Source organism: Mastigoproctus giganteus, chromosome 6, assembly GCF_048544385.1.
Source record: "Mastigoproctus giganteus isolate SK-2022 chromosome 6, ASM4854438v1, whole genome shotgun sequence".
Classification (NCBI taxonomy): domain Eukaryota; kingdom Metazoa; phylum Arthropoda; class Arachnida; order Uropygi; family Thelyphonidae; genus Mastigoproctus; species Mastigoproctus giganteus.
In genome coordinates, this window is record NC_143580.1 from 55460241 (window position 1) to 55479162 (window position 18922).

The 18922-nt window shown below is 36.3% G+C and overlaps 1 protein-coding gene across 1 annotated transcript in view; it reads left to right on the forward strand.

Annotated features, from left to right (window-relative positions):
• Positions 1-15159, forward strand: part of LOC150084291 (uncharacterized) — a 282690-nt gene extending 267531 nt beyond the window's left edge. The window contains exon 13 of the mRNA XM_090375967.1: positions 14947-15159. Within this exon, the coding sequence (XP_090232093.1) occupies positions 14947-15094 (148 nt within the window). The 3' untranslated portion in view covers positions 15095-15159. The remainder of the gene's footprint in view (positions 1-14946) is intronic.
• Positions 15160-18922: the final 3763 nt, after the last annotated feature.

Here is an 18922-nt window from a genome sequence, read left to right on the forward strand (position 1 = left end):
CATTTCCCTGACAATGGAGTTTCCTAATAGAACTAAGTCCTTTTGAACCAGGGTATTTTGTACTTGGTTATTCTGTCTGGGGCCTGAATCAGTAGTGCATCACTTGGTAAGTTACTGGAGTCTTGTGTCCCTGACGAGCACCCAGTTTCGGTATTCTTGAGGGCAAGCACCCATTTTTTCAGTGACTCAAATTGTTCTAACAATACACCAAATTTTTACTTAATATCAGTACACTCTGTACAACGCTGACAAAGAAATGAATCGCCAGGTGAGCTATGATTATCCATTAGTTTGACCTTGGAATACATGCCACAGGTTGTCTCATGCTAGTTCAGTAATATCTAGTCTTACTCTAGTTGTTTTTGAAAAATTTATTATTGTTTTCACATAGTAAATATGTGAAATCCAGTATTCTGGAGCATATGTAATATGTTGCTTCTGTGGAAGCAACATATGTAATTTAAAATTTTGTGCACTGGTAAAGCATGTAGGATTTGAAATAAATTTTGAAAAAATTTGAACATGGAAGTGAGTAATGGTATATGTGCATGCACACATTTAAGATTCCAATGACTTTTAAACTGGAAAATGAGAGTTTAATAGTCATGTTGCTATTTTGTCTAATTTTTTTCCTTCAATTTCTATTAAAATTAATATTTATATATTTTTTGAAAATTAAACTGGTAAAAACACAATATTTTTTAAATATTAAAATTTTATTAAAAAATTAAAAACTATGCACAATAGGTCTTGCATTATATTAAAAAATAATGAGATATTGGTATTGTCAAAGAAGAATTCAAAAAACCAAAAACTTTTTCCCAGAAATTTAAAATAAATTTGGTGACCTGCTACTGTTTTTACTAAAATTGGGGGTGCCACCATTACATTGAGTTAACCAAAAGCATCATCCCCCCACCTTTATGGCCGTGAAGGGTAATAAAAGATTATCTCTCTCTCTCTCTCTCACCTGTCATGTCAGGTCTGTCTGTTTTGTATGTATTAAAATTACTGTATTTGAATGCTATACTTGAAATGTCAATATTTGATGACATAACCGATACTTCAAACCCATCAAATTTATTTACTATACTCTAATTTTGTATATATGCATGTCAATGTATGCATGTTCGTAATTATTCAGCCCACATAATTGCTAATTCAATTTGAATCTTGTGAGGCCATGTAATCCACCCTTCTGCTTTTCAAGCCACTGCATGTGAAAATAGAAGTGCAAGAATGAATTCCACCTTTCTTATGACTGCAACTATTAGTCTCGATATACGAAACTAACAGTTCTTGGACACATCTGACATTGCATCGATAGTAGCATTAGCTTTAGTAGAGGCATATGATGCAAGAAAGCAAGCTTATGCAGCATCAGCCAAAAAAAAAAAAAAAAAAATTCACCCCTCCGTTCGTTCGAAATACCTGTCCAGTTGATCCTTAAATTTATTTAGGCTATCAACTTCCACAACAAGGGATGGAAGTCTGTTCCACCAACCAACTACCCGCTGGCTAATGGCAAATTTCCGCACATCTATCCTACATCTGTCTTTCCTCAATTTGAATTTATGCCCTCTCAGGTAATTATTCTGAGCAAGAGGCAGTATCCCATCAGCATTGAGCATGCTCACACCATTCAAGGCTTTGTACACCTCTATCAGATCACCTCGCCGGTGCCTAGTCTCCAGACACTGTAATTTGCAAAACTTAAGCCTTTCTTCGGAAGAGCAACCCTTTGTTCCATTCACTAATCTTGTTGCCCTTCTCTGTACTCGTTCCAGCAGCTCTACATCCTTCTTGAAATGAGGCCTCCAGACCTGTATACAGTACTCAAGGTGCAGCCTGACCATTGCCTTATACAAGGGAATAATCACCTCCCTATCCCTGCTAGAAGAATTCCTGTATATCATTGATAAGACACCATGAGCTACTCTTGCAGCCTGTCTGCACTGCTCAGAGAACTTCATATCTGCCTGCACAATTACTCCCAGGTCCTTTTCATTCTCTACCACTGTTATTGTAGTACCACAGAGTAGATACGTTGCTGTGGGGGTGCTCTTTCCCATATATAGTACTTTACATTTGTCAATATTAAACTTCATTTGCCACCTCTCAGCCCATCTGCTCAACCTTTCCAGATCCTGTTGCAGTAGCATAGCGTCAGTAGCATCATTGTCTGCAAACTTGGACATTAAGCTTGATATACCATCATCAATATTATTTATAAATGCAGAAAACAACAATAGACCCAACACTGAACCCTGAGGGACTCCACTAATAACATCCGTCCACGATGAGCAGTGTCCATTAATTACCGCTCTCTGTCTTCTGCCACTCAACCATCCCTTTATAGCAACAATTTGCCACCAATGCCACACTGCTCCAATATGTGCAGCAGTCTTCCATGTTCAACAGTATCAAAAGCCTTTCTAAGATCCAAATAAATAATATCAAAGTTATTCCCTGCATCCAATTCTTTTGTGACTACATCATAGTATCCAATCAAATTGGTCAGGCAAGACCTTCCCTTAACAAAACCATGCTGTGTCTGAGCTATAACTGAATTCTTGTCAAGATGATCCTGCAGTGCTTCTTTAACCAGTGCGTCCATTAATTTTCCTGGAACAGAAGTTAAACTCACAGGTCTATAATTACTTGTGTCAGCCTTTGATCCTCCTTTGTGAATTGGGGTTACATTTGCACATCTCCAGTCTGTGGGTACCTCCCCCGAGTCCAAGGAAGCTCTCATAATTATGGCTAACGGATTGCTTACTTCCTTTGCTGCCTCCTTTAATATAACTGGATAGATCCCATTCACCCCAGATGCCTTTCTTGTATTTATATTCAACAATTTCTCCTCCAATTTACTCTCAATTATTACAAGATCATCTAGCTCACTGCCAGTGTTTACTTCAGCTATGGCATTCCCCTTCCTGAATAACTCCTCATGTGTGAATTTAGATGCAAAATATTGATTTAGTTTGTTAGCTACCTGAGCAGGATCATGAACAGTTGAACCATCGATATCAAGTAGACCAATCTGATTCATCCCCTTCCTTCTAGAGTTTACATAAGTAAAGAACTCCTTGCTGTTTTTCTTTGCATCCCCTGCCAAAGATTTCTCGTAATCTGCCTTTGCCTGCCTAACCTCCTTTGTAACTTGGTTACAGATCAGCTTATATCTATCATAGGCTTCTGTGTCACGTGTTAATTTATATGTATCCCATGCATCTTTCTTCTCTGCCATGTGTCCCATTAGTTCATCTGACATCCATTTAGGCCTGACCCTTGAACAATATTTCTTAGTTGGTATGTAAAGCCTAGTAGCTTCCAAGATAAGTTCTTTGAATGCTTCCCATTTTGAGTTTGCTGTTGGTAACATCATCAGTTGGTCCCACTGTATAGAATTCAAATACTGTCTCAGACCATCGTAGTTGCCTTTACGAAAGCAATAACCCTTCCCTTTACCCCTGATGGTAGTTTCCTCTTTGAGTAAATCCCACCAGCACACTGTGATCAGCCACCTAATGGGTCCTGTATCTGCAGATTCTTATTAAAATCCTCCATTATAAGACTCTCTGATTTACTGGCCCACTCTATTTCCCTGTACAGTTTCTTATTATACTCATCAGAGTCATTAGGCCTATAGCACACTCCTACTCTCAATTTTGATCTCCCAATGTTTATGTCACACCAAACTGACTCGACACTGTACTGTCCAGCGATGTCGACTGGCTTCACTTCCTTGGATTTCATGTGTTTCTTAACTAATAGCATAACCCCTCCTCCCTTCCTATCATGTCTATCCTTTCTGTAGATGTTGTACTCACCCAATTCCAGTTCTGCATTTCTTATATCTTTGTGACACCACGTCTCTGATATCCCAACAATATCCGCCTTTGATGCTTTGAGCAATACCTCAAATTCATCAAATTTATTTACCAAACTCCTAGCATTGGTGTACACGCAAGTATACATGCACCTGTTCTTTTTCTTAGCTACCCTAACACAACCCATGTGTTTACTTGTACCCCAATGACTCCCAGCAGTCTCTGAAATATCCTGCATCTTATTTTCCAAGCTGCTGCTCATTCCAATAAAGCAGTGCAAGAATCACTTTCACCTCTGCCAGTGGCTACTGTTAATCTATTAGTCCTTGTATCCCCACAATCTAGTAGTTTTCCGACTCACCTAACACTGCCTCGATAGCATCAGCAAACATTCTTGCACCCTTTCTATTTAGGTGTATCCCATCCCTGTAGAAGCAGTCTCTCCTGTTAACAAGTACAGACCAGGCTGAAAAAAATTGTACCCCTTGAGCCTTGTACAATCTTTCCAGGGCCAAATTGATTGACAGGGCTCTCATCATATACTCCCTCCTATTGTGTCTGGGCAGAATTGCAGACACTTTCAAATTCAACCCTAATTCACGGCTTTTTTTCAACAGTGACCTGTACTTATTAAGTAATTCCGCCGGTCTCCTACTCTTAATATCATTAGTGCCAACGTGTACAACTATATCACCTTTTGTGCCCTTAAGTAGTATCAGTATTAGCAATGGCCACATGGTGGAAGGAAGCCTATAGCTTAACCTGCACCACCCAAAAAAATAACAATAATAATAAAATAAAATAAAAGTAAAATAAAATGATAAGAATAAAATAATAATAATAAGAAGAAAATAAAAAAAATAATAATTAATAAATAAGAGAAAAGGAAATGGACAACCTAAACGTTTCCCTCCTTCCAAAGGTAATTATCCAGCTGACCTTTGAATTTCCACAGACTTTCAGCCTCTGCCACCCATGTAGGTAACTTATTCCAGTAATTTTTAACTTGCTGGCTAAAATAAAACTTCCTGCAATCCAGTCTAAACATCTTCCCCTGTAACTTGAAATTATGGCCCCTAGTTCTAGAATCATTTATAACCGTGAAAATTTCATCCTTATTCATTTTGCTTATGCCTCTCGGAGCCTTAAACACCTCAATCAAGTCTCCTCTAAGGCGCCTAGTTTCCAAGCTCTGAAACCCACATATTCGAAGTCTTTCCTCATATGGACGCCCTTTTGCCGATCTCACCAGGCGAGTTACCCATCTCTGGACCCTTTCAAGAAGCACAATATCTTTCTTTAGGTGCAGTCTCCATACCTGAACACAGTATTCCAAGGATGGTCTAACAATAGCCTTATATAATGGGATTATGAAGTTCTTATCTCTACTAGCAATTGTTCGATACATCATTGATAGAGAACCATGGGCCTTCCTTGCAACCTGTCTACAATGCTCAGAGAACTTAAAGACTGATTGTATCATAACACCCAAGTCCCTTTCCTCCACTACTCCCTTTCCTCCATCTGTGAAGTCTATGTAGGTCATGCTGAAGAAGCTCTGCTTGGTGGCAATCATTAACAACTCTACCAATCTTTACATCATCTGCAAATTTAGACATCACGCCCTCTATCCCTTCATTGATGTCATTTATGAAAATCAGAAACAACAGTGATCCTAATACTGATCCTTGGGGAACCCCCCACTTCATGCTTACTTGTCCATTCCATTTGCATGTAGAGGTTCTCATCATAATCTTCACAATCACCTGGCCTGTAGATTACTCCCACTCTCATTATACCTTTGCTTTCAACTATCTCACACCATACAGACTATATTAGCATGCAAAACGTCTGAATCTGGAAAGGGTTTCATCGCACTCAGGCTGCTTTTGATAAGAAGCACGACCTCACTATCCTTTCTAAATACATTATACATACTGCACTGAAACTGGTCATCTCCTATTTCTGGGTGGTACCGCATTTACGTAAGCCCTATTACGTCAGCATTACTTGTTCTAACGAGCAGTTCGGATTCACTCATTTTATTGGTGACACTTCTGACATTACTGTATAAACAATTAAGACTTGTATAGTTAACTATCCTGACACACCCCTTAAAGTTATTTAAGCTCGCTTCCCTGATATTAGCTGCCCGCTCATTTGAAACGTTTCTGCCTCATCTTGCTAATATGTTCTGTTGTGGTAACAAACAAGAACTCTTGAGGTATGTGCAAACATTAAATAGTATCACCAAATATTCCTAAATCTTCTATATCCCGGTGAGTGTATTCTATCTCAATAAAAATGGTCCCATCTGTTAAGAAGCACTGCTCATGCTGAGAAAAATCTTCTCCCATGAGCCTTGCATCTCCGTAGCCAAGTGGGAAGGAGCAGCAGTGCGTAGCACACGCTTCTTGATTAGACAAGGGTTCGAGCCTATCACCACCAAATACGGAGGATGCGGAAAGGTCAGGGAATGACCACCGCATATTCCTGGAGCAATATGGCCTTAGTTGCTAATGCTCCTAAAAACCAAATAACAACAACAACAGCCCGTGAGCCTTGTGCAATCTCTCATAAACTCCCTCCTGTCATGTCATGACAAAATTCCAGACACCTTCAAATTCAGCCGTAACCACTTTTTCTCAACATCACCTCATAGTATTTGTATTAGAGTGGCAAATGATGCAAGAGAGCAAGCTTATACAGCACTGGCTAAAAACAAAACAAAGAAAAACTATTCGTATCATCTGCCCATTCCCTCTTATATACTCTCTGGAGCAAAAGTTGCAGATTCTAAAGAAAATTGATCTGCTGATTCCAAAAATACCAAAATTACATCTCTATCATGTCTCCATCGAAAGATATACAGAGATTTTAGACACTTAATGAATGGCCAATTTAAAATATCACACAGTAATATATATGCTATCATAAAAATGAGTCATTCATTTTAAAATACTTTATTCAAACATATAACATATTAAGTGCATTCTATTTCCTTAGAAATGTTTGCCACTCATATGGTTTTTCTTGTAGTCTATTTTCTTTTCCACTTAGGAATCCAGTAGTAATCAGCCATCATAGCAGCATATTTCATCAGGACATATCCATCGTAGATATGTCCTTTGCTCATCACTTACATCTCCCAAATTTTGAGAAAAGAAAAGGGGAGGGGGAAGGAAACTGAGGTGGGAATGAAGAAAATGAATTTTTAAAAACATTCAGCAGTCAGTATCTCTATAACGTTGCAGTAAAGAAACATAATTGTGTCTTTACTTTAAATGAGTGCCAAGCTGCTAGTTCATTATCTTGTAGCTTTGTTTCATATATATCATCTTTGAGTAGTTTCTTTACTTAATGATTAATGAAAATTCCTTCTTTCAGTTTTGCATCTGGGAAACACTTCCCTTAAGAAGCTGAATCCACTTCTTTCTTTTTCCAGAGCCTTAACAAAATTCTTAATTAATCCAAGCTTTATGTATGCAAAGGCGAAGAGGAATTTTTTTTTCAATATATTGCAATTTTAGTCCCTGCTTTATATGACTTCCACCATTGTAACCTAGAAATGAGGCATTTGCTTGCTCTTTAGTTAAATTTAAATAAAGAAGTAAGTCATTCAACTCATTTTGTTTAATTAAGTATAATTTTCTGTGTATTAGTCTAAATTGGTTTAAGTGGAGAGTCCAGAAAAATCTGCAACTCAAGGATCCTCACTGTATTTATCACTGCTTCCTTTAGCCAATAAGTTTGGGTGATCTGATATCAACAGGTCTTCATTATGTGGAACAGGCCTTATTACAGATGATATTTTAGGATATTTCATGCTGTGCTTGCTTTTTCTGGACATTGTTGATATTTTGCCAGGCAGAAATAGTAATTGTCAATGTGGTTGCATAGTTCTCACCACACCACACTACAGGAATAGCAAACGACATACTTTTCATTTTCCCAGTTAGCCACATTCTCAGATTTGTGGTGCAGCACATATCTGCACCACAAAGTATGAAGAATATGCATTTATTAGTAATACTGTAGATTTTCTTCCTATAAGTTTTTGTTGTAAACTGTCCATGCACATAGCAGAAATTGTCAGGGTGAGTCAGACACTGTTTCTGCTTAAACATATTAACAAGACAGTGCTAAGCAAAATATAGTAGAAACAAACAATATGCTATAGATATGCAGATAAACTGTACACGTATTTACACTGCAACTGTCCTTCTGTTATTGAAAGGGATAGGTTGGAAGCAGACAAACAAGGTTGAACATGTTAACTCTCCCCAACGTTACTGCCATCTATGAGCACACGCACATATTATTATTTGCAGGTAATATAACATATCAGTATCATATATATTTCCCTAAGAATATATATATTATGGGTAAACACAAAACCTGTATATGTAGAAACTGTAACATGTACACATAAAAAATGTACACATAAAAATTGAATGCAAACAGCTAATATATTAGTGGAAGTAAATATCATATTGGCTAGTGTTGCCTAAACATTCCCTAAGTTTATCAAAGTATCCACTTGCACTTCACCAGCTGGAAGTTTGTTCCACAGATAAGTTACTCTCTCTGGCCAAAAGCAAATTTTACACATCTTTACCACAAATGTTACACATATCTGATGGCTCTATTGCATCCTCAGCTGAAGATAAAGCCACATTACTAGTATTCAAGTTTTCCATCTTAATTCCACCTTAAAACTTCATTCTTTATCTAAAGTTTAGATTAAAAACCATGCATTAAGGCTATTCAGGATATAAATGTTGCATATCCCAATTGTCATTCAAATCTCCAGCTTCATTTTCTTCCTGCTCTAAAGCTTGCAACAATTGTAAAACAGTTATTAATCACTCCAAACTTAAAAACTTGATTTTGATCAGGCTAGGAGTAGAACACTTCTTCTCCAAATGGTAGTCAAGGGTTCTGGTCTCTTCCCAAGGCTGTTGGTCTCGTCTGTCAACTACACTCCCACCTTTTTTAAAACCTGATGGTTCTATTGCATCTTACTTTTTCTTCTAACTCTTACATTGATGATCTTGGGTACCATAATCAGTATACTCCAATCATTCTGAACAGTCTTGATACCAAAATAGTTCCAGGTCCTGATGGCATTTCCTTACTTGTTCTTAAAACCCTTGCTCCTTAGTTTGCTCCTGTTTCTGTGTCACCTTTTTACACTTTATTATTGCACTGGTGTTTTTATTTCTGCTTGGAAATTTTCTCGTATCCAGCCAGTCCCTAGAAAGTGTGACAAATCTCTCCCATTATATCATCCTATTGCACTTACTTCTGCTATTTCCAAAGTAATGGAGAAATCTATCAACTGCCAACTCTTAAACTATTTCAGAACTTTGGCGCTGATGAATGATCACCAATCAACAGGTCTGGAAGTGTCAATATATAATAATGCTACATTATTCCTAGGTTATGTGATGATAATATATACATACTATACCATAAAATTATGTTAGGTATTATGTTATATAGTTATGTTATGAAATCACATTTGTATTTTTATAAACTTATAGTTTATAACTTAATAAAAACACTTCCAATTAATTATGCTCCCATGCCATTACATAAAAGAATATTAAATAGTATTTATATCAGCTTTGTGTCAGTGCAGTGCAGTGCAGATTGAGTCAGTATCCAGTCGTACTTTGGCACTCACCTTTTTGAGCAATATCCAAAGCCAAGAAAGAAATATTATCACCAATTAATGCAAGAAAGCAAGCTTACACAGCATCAGCAAAAAAAAAAAAAAACCAACACAATTCCCAATATTACCATATCCATCTCCTCTAACAGTTTGTGTAGTTGAATTTATTAAACTAACCATTTCCATAAGACCAGATGGAAGTTTGTTCCAATAGTCAATTACCTGCTGCTGAAGACAAATTTCTGCAGTGATCATGTTAATTTGTTGCAAGACAATTCCTTGTTTGACAGTTTGGTGCATGAAAATTCACTGTATGCAACAATTCAGCGTGATACTTCAGTGTATGAAACAATTTGGTGAATGACATTTCTCTGTACTGTCATAGCCATCAATTGTTTCTTGCTGAAAGAGACAATTGGCGGCTATGACAATCTTTGAGTATGACACAACGATTTGGTGAATTCTTTTAGAGAATTCAGTGTATGGCAAAGCAAGACAAAAAATGCAAACTTTTAACATGCTGTGCTGTCAATAATGAATTTAGTGATCTTGATATCATTCTTGATATTTTATAATTTTGATGGAGTGTACTATCCACCTTCATTTTTAATGCACATTCTACTTTTTTTTTTTCAGGAAATCCCATTAAAAAAAGCAGCATGGATTGGTTAAAGATTGGGATCCAAGAGAACTTTGTTTGTACTTTACTTTCACTTCTGTAAATTGCATTTTTAGGAAATACAGATGGGGATTTCCAGAGACCAAAAGTGGAGATCATTAATGGATGCTGGCTGGGTAATGTGCATCTTTTGATGTTCAACTTGCAACACACTAGCCTACTAGTGTGTTGCAAGCCTACTACTAACTAGCCTACTACTAACTCCTATTGAAAGGAGTTAGTAGTAGGCTAGTATTGTAGATGGGTTAAGGGTAGGTGAGTAAGCTTCCCTGGAGATTGTGTTGGGGTTGGAATTGAAGTTTGAGGTGCACCAAAAGACATGTTAGCATGAAGGATGGTGGTTAAGAGGGTTCACAGTGATAATCATTTCTATTCCATTTACCCGATTTCTGTGCCCATAATTTTCGTCTAGCTTACCACTCCCACAATTGATTCATGCTTCTGGAAAAGCATAGGATTCAACTGAGTAGATACATTAAAAAAATAATAATAAATAATCTGGATTAAAGTTGTTACAATATGGATGGAGTCATGCTGAAATAGGCACGTACTCACTTTCCAAACTGCCTATGAGAAGGATTGGCATGAATCCTTTTATTACAAAATAAATGGATAAAAAATATATTTCCTCCTTTCCAATTTACAGGAATTTCTCTTCTTTACTAAACCTTTTACTTCACTGATTTTTGATTTCTTTTATTTCTGATTAATACATGAAATTGCAGCACATACACCAAATTGGCCTATTTGCCGAATTGTCATAGCCATTAGTTTTCTTTCACCACATTGTCATATACAGAAAACTGTCATGCACCTAACTGTTGTACAAAGAATTGTCTTGCAACCAATTGATGTGGATTCCCATTTCTACACATCTATCCTGAAAACATCCTTCCCCAGATTGAATTTGTGCTCTCTCATGTACATAGTTTGGGCAAGAGAAAGAATTCCATTGGCATTGACCTTACTCAATCCATTCAGAGCCTTAAACACCTCAGTAAAATCTCCTTGCAGGTGTCTGTTTTCTAGATGCTGCAATTTGCAGGACTGAAGCTTTTCTTGTTAAGAGCACCTTTTGTTCCTCTCACTAATTTTATTGCCCTTCTCTGCACCTGTTCCAACAGATCCACTGCCTTCCTAAAATGTAGCTTAGAGACCTGTATGCAATACTCAAGGTTTGGGCTAACCATTGCATTATACAACGGGATAATCACCTTATGCCTGCTGCTCCTAATTCCTGTATATTGTTGATGGAAACCCCTAGGGATATCCTGGCAGCCAGTCTGCATGGTTCATATTTAACTGCATGATTACCTGCAGATCTTTTTCATTCTCCACTACCCTGAGTGTGGTGCCATAGAGTTAGTACGTTAATCTGGGATTGCTGCTACCCATATGAAGTGCTTTGCATTTGTCAGTGTTAAACTTCAATTGCCATTGCTCAGCCTAATTTGTCTAGATCTTGTTGCAATAGCATACTCTGATTACTTTCATTAACCACCCAATCAACTTTTGTATTATCTGCAAACTTAGACATTAAGCCTGATATACCTTCATCACATCATTATTAAACACTGAAAATAACAACAAGCACAGCACCAAATCCTGAGGGATTCCACTAATGACATCTGTCCAAGAAGAGCAGTACTCAGTGATTATTTTTTGCATCCAGTTTCTTTGTCATTATGTCATAGTATCGAATCAGATTGGTCAGAGGCGCCTCCGTAGCCAGGTGAGCAGGAGCGGCAGTGCGTAGCACACACTTCTTGATTAGACTGGGGTTCGAGCCCATGACCACCAAATATGGAGGATGCGGAAAGGTCAGGGAATGACCACCGCATATTCCCGGAGAAATATGGCCTTAGTTGCTAATGCTCCTAAAAACCAAATAACATAACGTAACAGATTGGTCAGACAAGACTATTTTAACAAATCCATGCTGTGCTGCAGTATTAATGCATTCCTCTCTAGATGGTCCTGTATTACATCTTTAACCAGTAACTCCATTATTTTCCAGAGAAAATAATAGAGTTACTGGTTAAAGATATAATGCAGATGTATTAAAATAATATAGATAAATAAAGTAAGCAAATAAAGATGTATTAAAATAATGGAGTTACTGGTAAAAGCCTTGCTAGTGTGTGAGTGACCAACCCACAAGTTCCATTCAACCTCTGGACAGTTAAAATCCCCCATTATAAGGCATTCTGATTTACTGGTCCACTCTATATGTCTATACAGTTGTTCATTATACTCATCCATCATTACAGTCCTGTCCTTTCAGTACACATTGTACTCATATTCAAATTCTGCATCCTTTATATCTGAGTGACACCATGTCCTCACATTGTGTTCATTTGATGACTTGGCGAGTATATCAGATTTATTTACTATGCTCCTAGTATTGGTGTACATGCAAGTATACTTGCACTTGTTTTTACTCTAAGTTACCCTAACGTAGTCTATGTATTTGCTTGTCCCATGAAGAACCTCAGCAGGCCTTGAAATCCCTGACACCTTGGCTGCTACATGTTCCAGTAGAAGCAGTGCAAGAATCGTTTACATCTCTGCCTGTGGCTGAGGTGTAAGCGATTGACAGGGCTCTAATCATTTACTCCTCCTATCAAGTCTAGGCAGAATTGCAGATACTTTCAATTTTAATCCTAGCTCTTGAGTTTTTCTCAATATTTCTCTGTACTTGTTAATGAAATGCTCAGATAAACACAATTTGTGGGAATGCAAAATCATTTGTTCTCATAATGAATCGTTTCCTCTTTTTATTTTTAAGAGGCATAAATTTGAAATTTGGTCGTGGGCATAGAAGTGACTGGTTCTAATTCTTTGTGATTAAACCTAGTCACTTCTAAGTAGAAACCTAGGCCTTGGTAGTTGCATACACTTTAAATAAAAATCAGTATATTTCCCTATTGGAGCAGTGCTTTTTATTTAGAGTAATGCAATACGAAGGCAACCTGTGCTGAAGTGCCTCCACAATATGAGATTGATGTATCAAGTACCATACCCATTTTGTTCACAGCTGCACATAGAAGGAAGCGAATGCCTTGTACAATGGCTTTTTGTAGTTTGTGGCTTTTGTCCTGAACTTAATTATATTAGTATTGATTATTAACACAAGCAAAGGACGAAATATGATTGGTAATTTAGTGTCTCAGAAAAACTATTGGTTTACCATTCTGGAAATTATAGATTATTGGTTGGAACTGAGTTTGGAATTATTTATTAAAGATGCTGGGGAAGAAAAAGGGAGAAATGTAATGGTTTTGAAAAGTAGCTTTTATCCTGAAGAAGGCATTCAGAATGAATCAGCGGTATATCCAGCTCTCAGTAAACACAGGAAAAAATGATTAACACGCTTCCATAGCCTCTTATTTAAATGGTACTAGATTTGTTGATTCTAGCAGTTGGACAGGGAACATACCATCCAATAATTCACTATTATTCAGAGTATTTGACATTATCATTAAATCAGCTACTGAAATGTGCAATATCTGCTCCAGTAACAGAGTTATTTAGAGTTGAACATTTTAACCAGTTGATCATCAGTGAATTTGACTGAATCTACTCTAACCCAGTTTTAAAGAAAACCATGTTCAAAAACCAATACTCCAACACAAAGTTTAAAGGTGAGAGTTGGTAAAACTCCTGCCCAAATTTTGGGTAGGGGTACACAAAGAATGCATGGATGAACAAATTTAGTGAAAAACATGATAATAGTTATAGCACTTTGTGACATTGAGACCTCCCGAGATATTTAGTAAATTTCAATATTAGAGATTCTACATGAGGAACAAAATTAAAATTGGAGTCAAAAATGATTCCAAGGTCTTCATCAGATTTTCATTTGGAATTGCAAACTTGTTAATTGATATTAGCAATTTTCAAAGGGGAGTCTCTTATTAGAAATCTGAAAATGCTCAGATTTTGCAGGATTAATTGACAGATTAAATAAAGCTTTCTGAATAAGTGGAAAATTTCCTTACTGTCTGACAAAGAACAGTTTCAGAGATTGTTGTAGATGCTGTAGAGATGAATTGATGTAAACATTGATGTATACAGGTCTGGAGACCTCATTTCAAGAAGGATGTAGAGCTGCTGGAATGAGTACAGAGAAGGGCAACAAGATTAGTGAATGGAACAAAGGGTTGCTCTTACGAAGAAAGGCTTAAGTTTTGCAAATTACAGTGTCTGGAGACTAGGCATCGGCAAGGTGATCTGATAGAGGTGTATAAAGCTTTGAATGGTTTGAGCATGCTCAATGTCGATGGGATTCTTCCTCTTGCTCAGAATAATCACCTGAGAGGGCATAAATTCAAATTGAGGAAAGACAAATGTAGGATAGATGTGTGGAAATTTGCCTTTAGCCAGCGGGTAGTTGGTTGGTGGAACAGACTTCCATCCCTTGTTGTGGAAGTTGATAGCCTAAATAAATTTAAGGCCCAGCTGGACAGGTATTTCGAACGAACGGAGGGGTGAAGTGGAAGGTTTTTTTTTTTTTTTTTGGCTGATGCTGCATAAGCTTGCTTTCTTGCATCATATGCCTCTACTAATGCTAATGCTAAACATTTTAACATTATCTGCATAGGAAATAACATTGTTCTGATGCATATATAGTTTTAATTTATTTAAGCTTACCTCTCCAGTTAAATTTTAGTTATTTTTCTCTCAATGCCATGGCTAATAGAGATTGGTAAGATCAAAGATAAAGACTACATATTTTTTTTATTCTTTTACAGTATGTATGAGGATTATGACCAAGAAGATGATGACCTTTCTCCAAACTTAGACAAATTAACCCACAGAATGGTGCAGCCTCTAGGGAGCTCAGATATTGAAGATGATGAATATGATTATGCTGATTCTGATGCTGATTATCATTACTAAGAAGCTCAACTATCTTTACAGTGAACACAATTGTACGCACATTCTTGCCAAAGAGGAGTTCCATTTGAAGTGGATTGATAAAAAAAAAACAAAAAAAACCATATATATATATATATATATATATATGTGTGTGTGTGTGTGGTGCACGTGTGTATGTATGTGATGACCAGTAGGCATATTAAAAGAAAACATGTGAAAAGAGACATCATCCCCCCCTCCCTTCCCCACCAAGGAAGACTGACAGGATGTGAAAAATCTTTAATGACTGTCACTTTACACTTCTTGAGCATACAGGTGAATAGATTACATTTTGAAATAAAATTACCACCTATATTTGAAATAAAATGGCTGTCATGGATGGAGTGTGCCATACTTTTTTTGAGTGGCATAATTTTTATTTTTATTATATACCATTGTCTCTTTGATGACAGCATTAATATTTGTGGTTATAGACTGCATATAAACATGAACTGATGGTACAAAGAAATTGGATGATTGACCAGTGGTTACACATAGTGTGAAGACTGAAATAATATGAATACTTGTATGAAATTAACACTCTTTTTTTTTTCCCCCCCTTTGTTAAAGAAAAACAAATTTTTACTATTTATATATATATTTATGGTCTTCATTGCTTGATTTTCTAATTTCTTTTTGAAGTGTGTAATTATTTTAACAGATCCATAGTAAAAATTTCCTTTATCTTCAGTAATTGTGTATATAACAAGCATAAGGCAAAATGTGCTCCTAGATCATTTTGATATGTGTCATAGCTTTTGAAATGTGTTCTAGACATTATTTTATATTTATGAAGTATTTTGGAATGCTCTATGGTCATAATGAATAGTTGGACCACTGTAAGTAAGTATGGCCTTATTTGCATGTGTGTGTGAGTAAGAGAGAGAGAGAGAGAGAGAGAGAGAGAGAGAGAGAGAGAGAGAGAGAGAGAACACAAATATAATTTGTCAAACAAACTTTAGTGGAATTGTTGAGTCATTAGGTCCATATATGAACAAAACCTCTCCATAACAAAGGTTGAATTATACTACATACAAGAGCCTAAAAATATTTGAATAATTTAATATGTATTTCGAATAACTTTCACACTAAAGCTAATTTACTTATAGACCTCATATTCTGTGAATACATGAAAAAAGGCTTGAAGGTTGGGTATTCTATCCACATAAAAAGTTCTTGGGCCTACACAGAATATTTAAAAAATTCATTAAAACTATTAACACACGCACATGCATATGTCCTTGTTGTTCATCATTTCATTGCTACTTGTCTATCGCATACGTGCTACACTCTGTGATAGTTCCCACTAGGTCATATTGTTAAATCAGTTTGCTTTGTATATTTATTGAGAATTTCTAAAAATTTCTTATAAATTTGGAACCTTAATATTACATTTAGTTATTTAAATTTTTCAAGAATAATATAAAAAAGCTAAAAATATCTTCAAGTGTTTTAATACACTTCCTAATATTATTAATGAAATTAATATGACTTTTTCTAATGAATTTTACATATTTATGTAAAGCAAGAATTTTGCAAAAGTGCAAATGAAAAGGCTTTTGATGCTAGTTATGGATGACTTGATCACTTTAAATGCAATTTCCTCTGACAAAGAACTTTATAAAGAGAAAGAAAAACAAATAAAACAACAGAAACAGTTTTTTTCCTTTAACCTGTCAGTATGCATGAAAAAGATTATTCTTCCTTTAAGCACATAGGGGTCACTTAGGTCCCACACTCCTACATTTGAAAAGAAGCAAAAAATAATTCAAAAGGTTTATTTTTTTGATGCCACCTCTATTTTCAATCTTTTCTAAACACTACTGAGAAAAATCCACTTTTACATTACAAAAACATATTTTTAATTAATTTTTTAAATGAAAACTCCCTTTAGACCTGTCGATGAGCAAAATGCAATTTAAAAACCATGCACTTCAACGAATACCTGCAATTGGATGCCAACCTGTAAGTAACAGGAGTGCCCACTACATGAAATGTGAAGCACACGTGTCAAAACTTTGAATCCAGACGATGCTTCACTATTACAAAGCTAGAGTATGTTACTGATTGGAGGAACACATGCAGCAGTAAAGCTAGTCAATAGTAACCAGTTATTTCTGTCAATAACCTAAGTGCCAATCAACATGTGCATATAATTTGATTTAACTTAATTCATTAAACTTTCCTAATTATGTGATAACAGAGATTTCTGGAATTTTCAGTGCAAAAATCAAAGAAAACATTTTTGAAAACTGGAGTTTCAGCTGTGTGGATGGAGTACATGAAGAGCACGAATTGCTGAAATGTTTACTAGGCCCTCATTGACCCTGTGCGCCTAGCTTGTGGTTAAGAAAAAAGAGGCCACAATATCTGAGTCCTTGCAGAAATAAACTGATGACCTTTTTGTTTATTTATAAACAAAACATTAAGTTTATACTAAGGAGATAAACAGTTGGTGACTCAAAAACACAAATTAGATGGCTAACATGTACACAGAGTGCAGAAGGGTTGAGCCGCCCATTTTTTTCCTGTTTACTAATATTTTTTTATACTTTACAGAAGTGATAAATGTGATCTTAAAGAACAGGTGTGCCTTTTATACACATAAATAAAATAATTTTTCCCCCTTTAGGATATATCTTTCATGCAATTCATGTTATATGCAAATCAATACATATGGTGGTTGATCAGCCTCTGTTGTTCATCATTTTTGTTATTCCTTGTCATTCTTAGGAACAGGACCACAATGAATAATGAGGATTGCCTATATATATATATATATATATATTGGTAGCTTAGCTTTATATATGTACAACTACATTGTGAAATTGGCCAGTTCTTGAAATGGGCAAATTTTTGTCCATTCATTTAATTGGCCTCTCCTCTTGCCCATTTCATGAACTGGCCAAAATTTTGATTATGTTCTGCCCATTTTGTGAACTAGCCATTTAAAATTAAATAATAATATGAAAATAATAATATATAAATAAATAATAATATGTGGTGGTTCAGGCAATATACAAACTGTTTATTGCCTGAACCACCACAAAAGTTAGCATTAGTATTAGTAGAGGCCATATAATGCAAGAAAGCAAGCATATACAGCATCAGCCAAAAAAAAAAAACTTCCCATTTCACCCATCCATTCATTCCAGATGTTTGTCTAGTTTGGCTTTGAATTTATTTAAGCTATCAACTTCCACAATGACAGATGGAAGTTTGTTCCAGTAATCAACTACCTGCTGGCTAAAGAAAAATTTCCACACATCTATTCGCCAGCTGTCTTTCCTCAATTTCAGTTTATGCCCCCTCAGATTTCTAATCTGAACAAGAGGAAGAATCCCATCAGCATTGAGCCTGCTCAATCCATTCAAGGCTTTATACACCTCAATCAGATCGCCTCGCAGGCGTCTAGTCTCCAGATGCTGCAATTTGCAGAACTTAAGCCTTTCTTTGTAAGAGCACTCTGTTTTTCTGCTCACCAGTCTTGTTGCCCTTCTCTGTACTCATTCTAGCAACTCTACATCCTTCCTAAAATGAGGCTTCCAGACCTGTACGCAATACTCAAGGTGTGGCCTGACCATTGCCTTATACAGGATAATCACCTCCTTATCCCTGCTCGTAAAATTCCTGTATATCATTGACAAGACCCATTGACCTACTCTTGCAGCCTGTCTGCACTACTATGAAAACTTCATATCTGATTGCACAATAACCCCCCAGGTCTCTTTCATTCTCCACTACCCTAAGTGTACCACCACCCAGTTGGTATGTTTCTCTGGGGTTACTGATACCCATATACAGTACTTT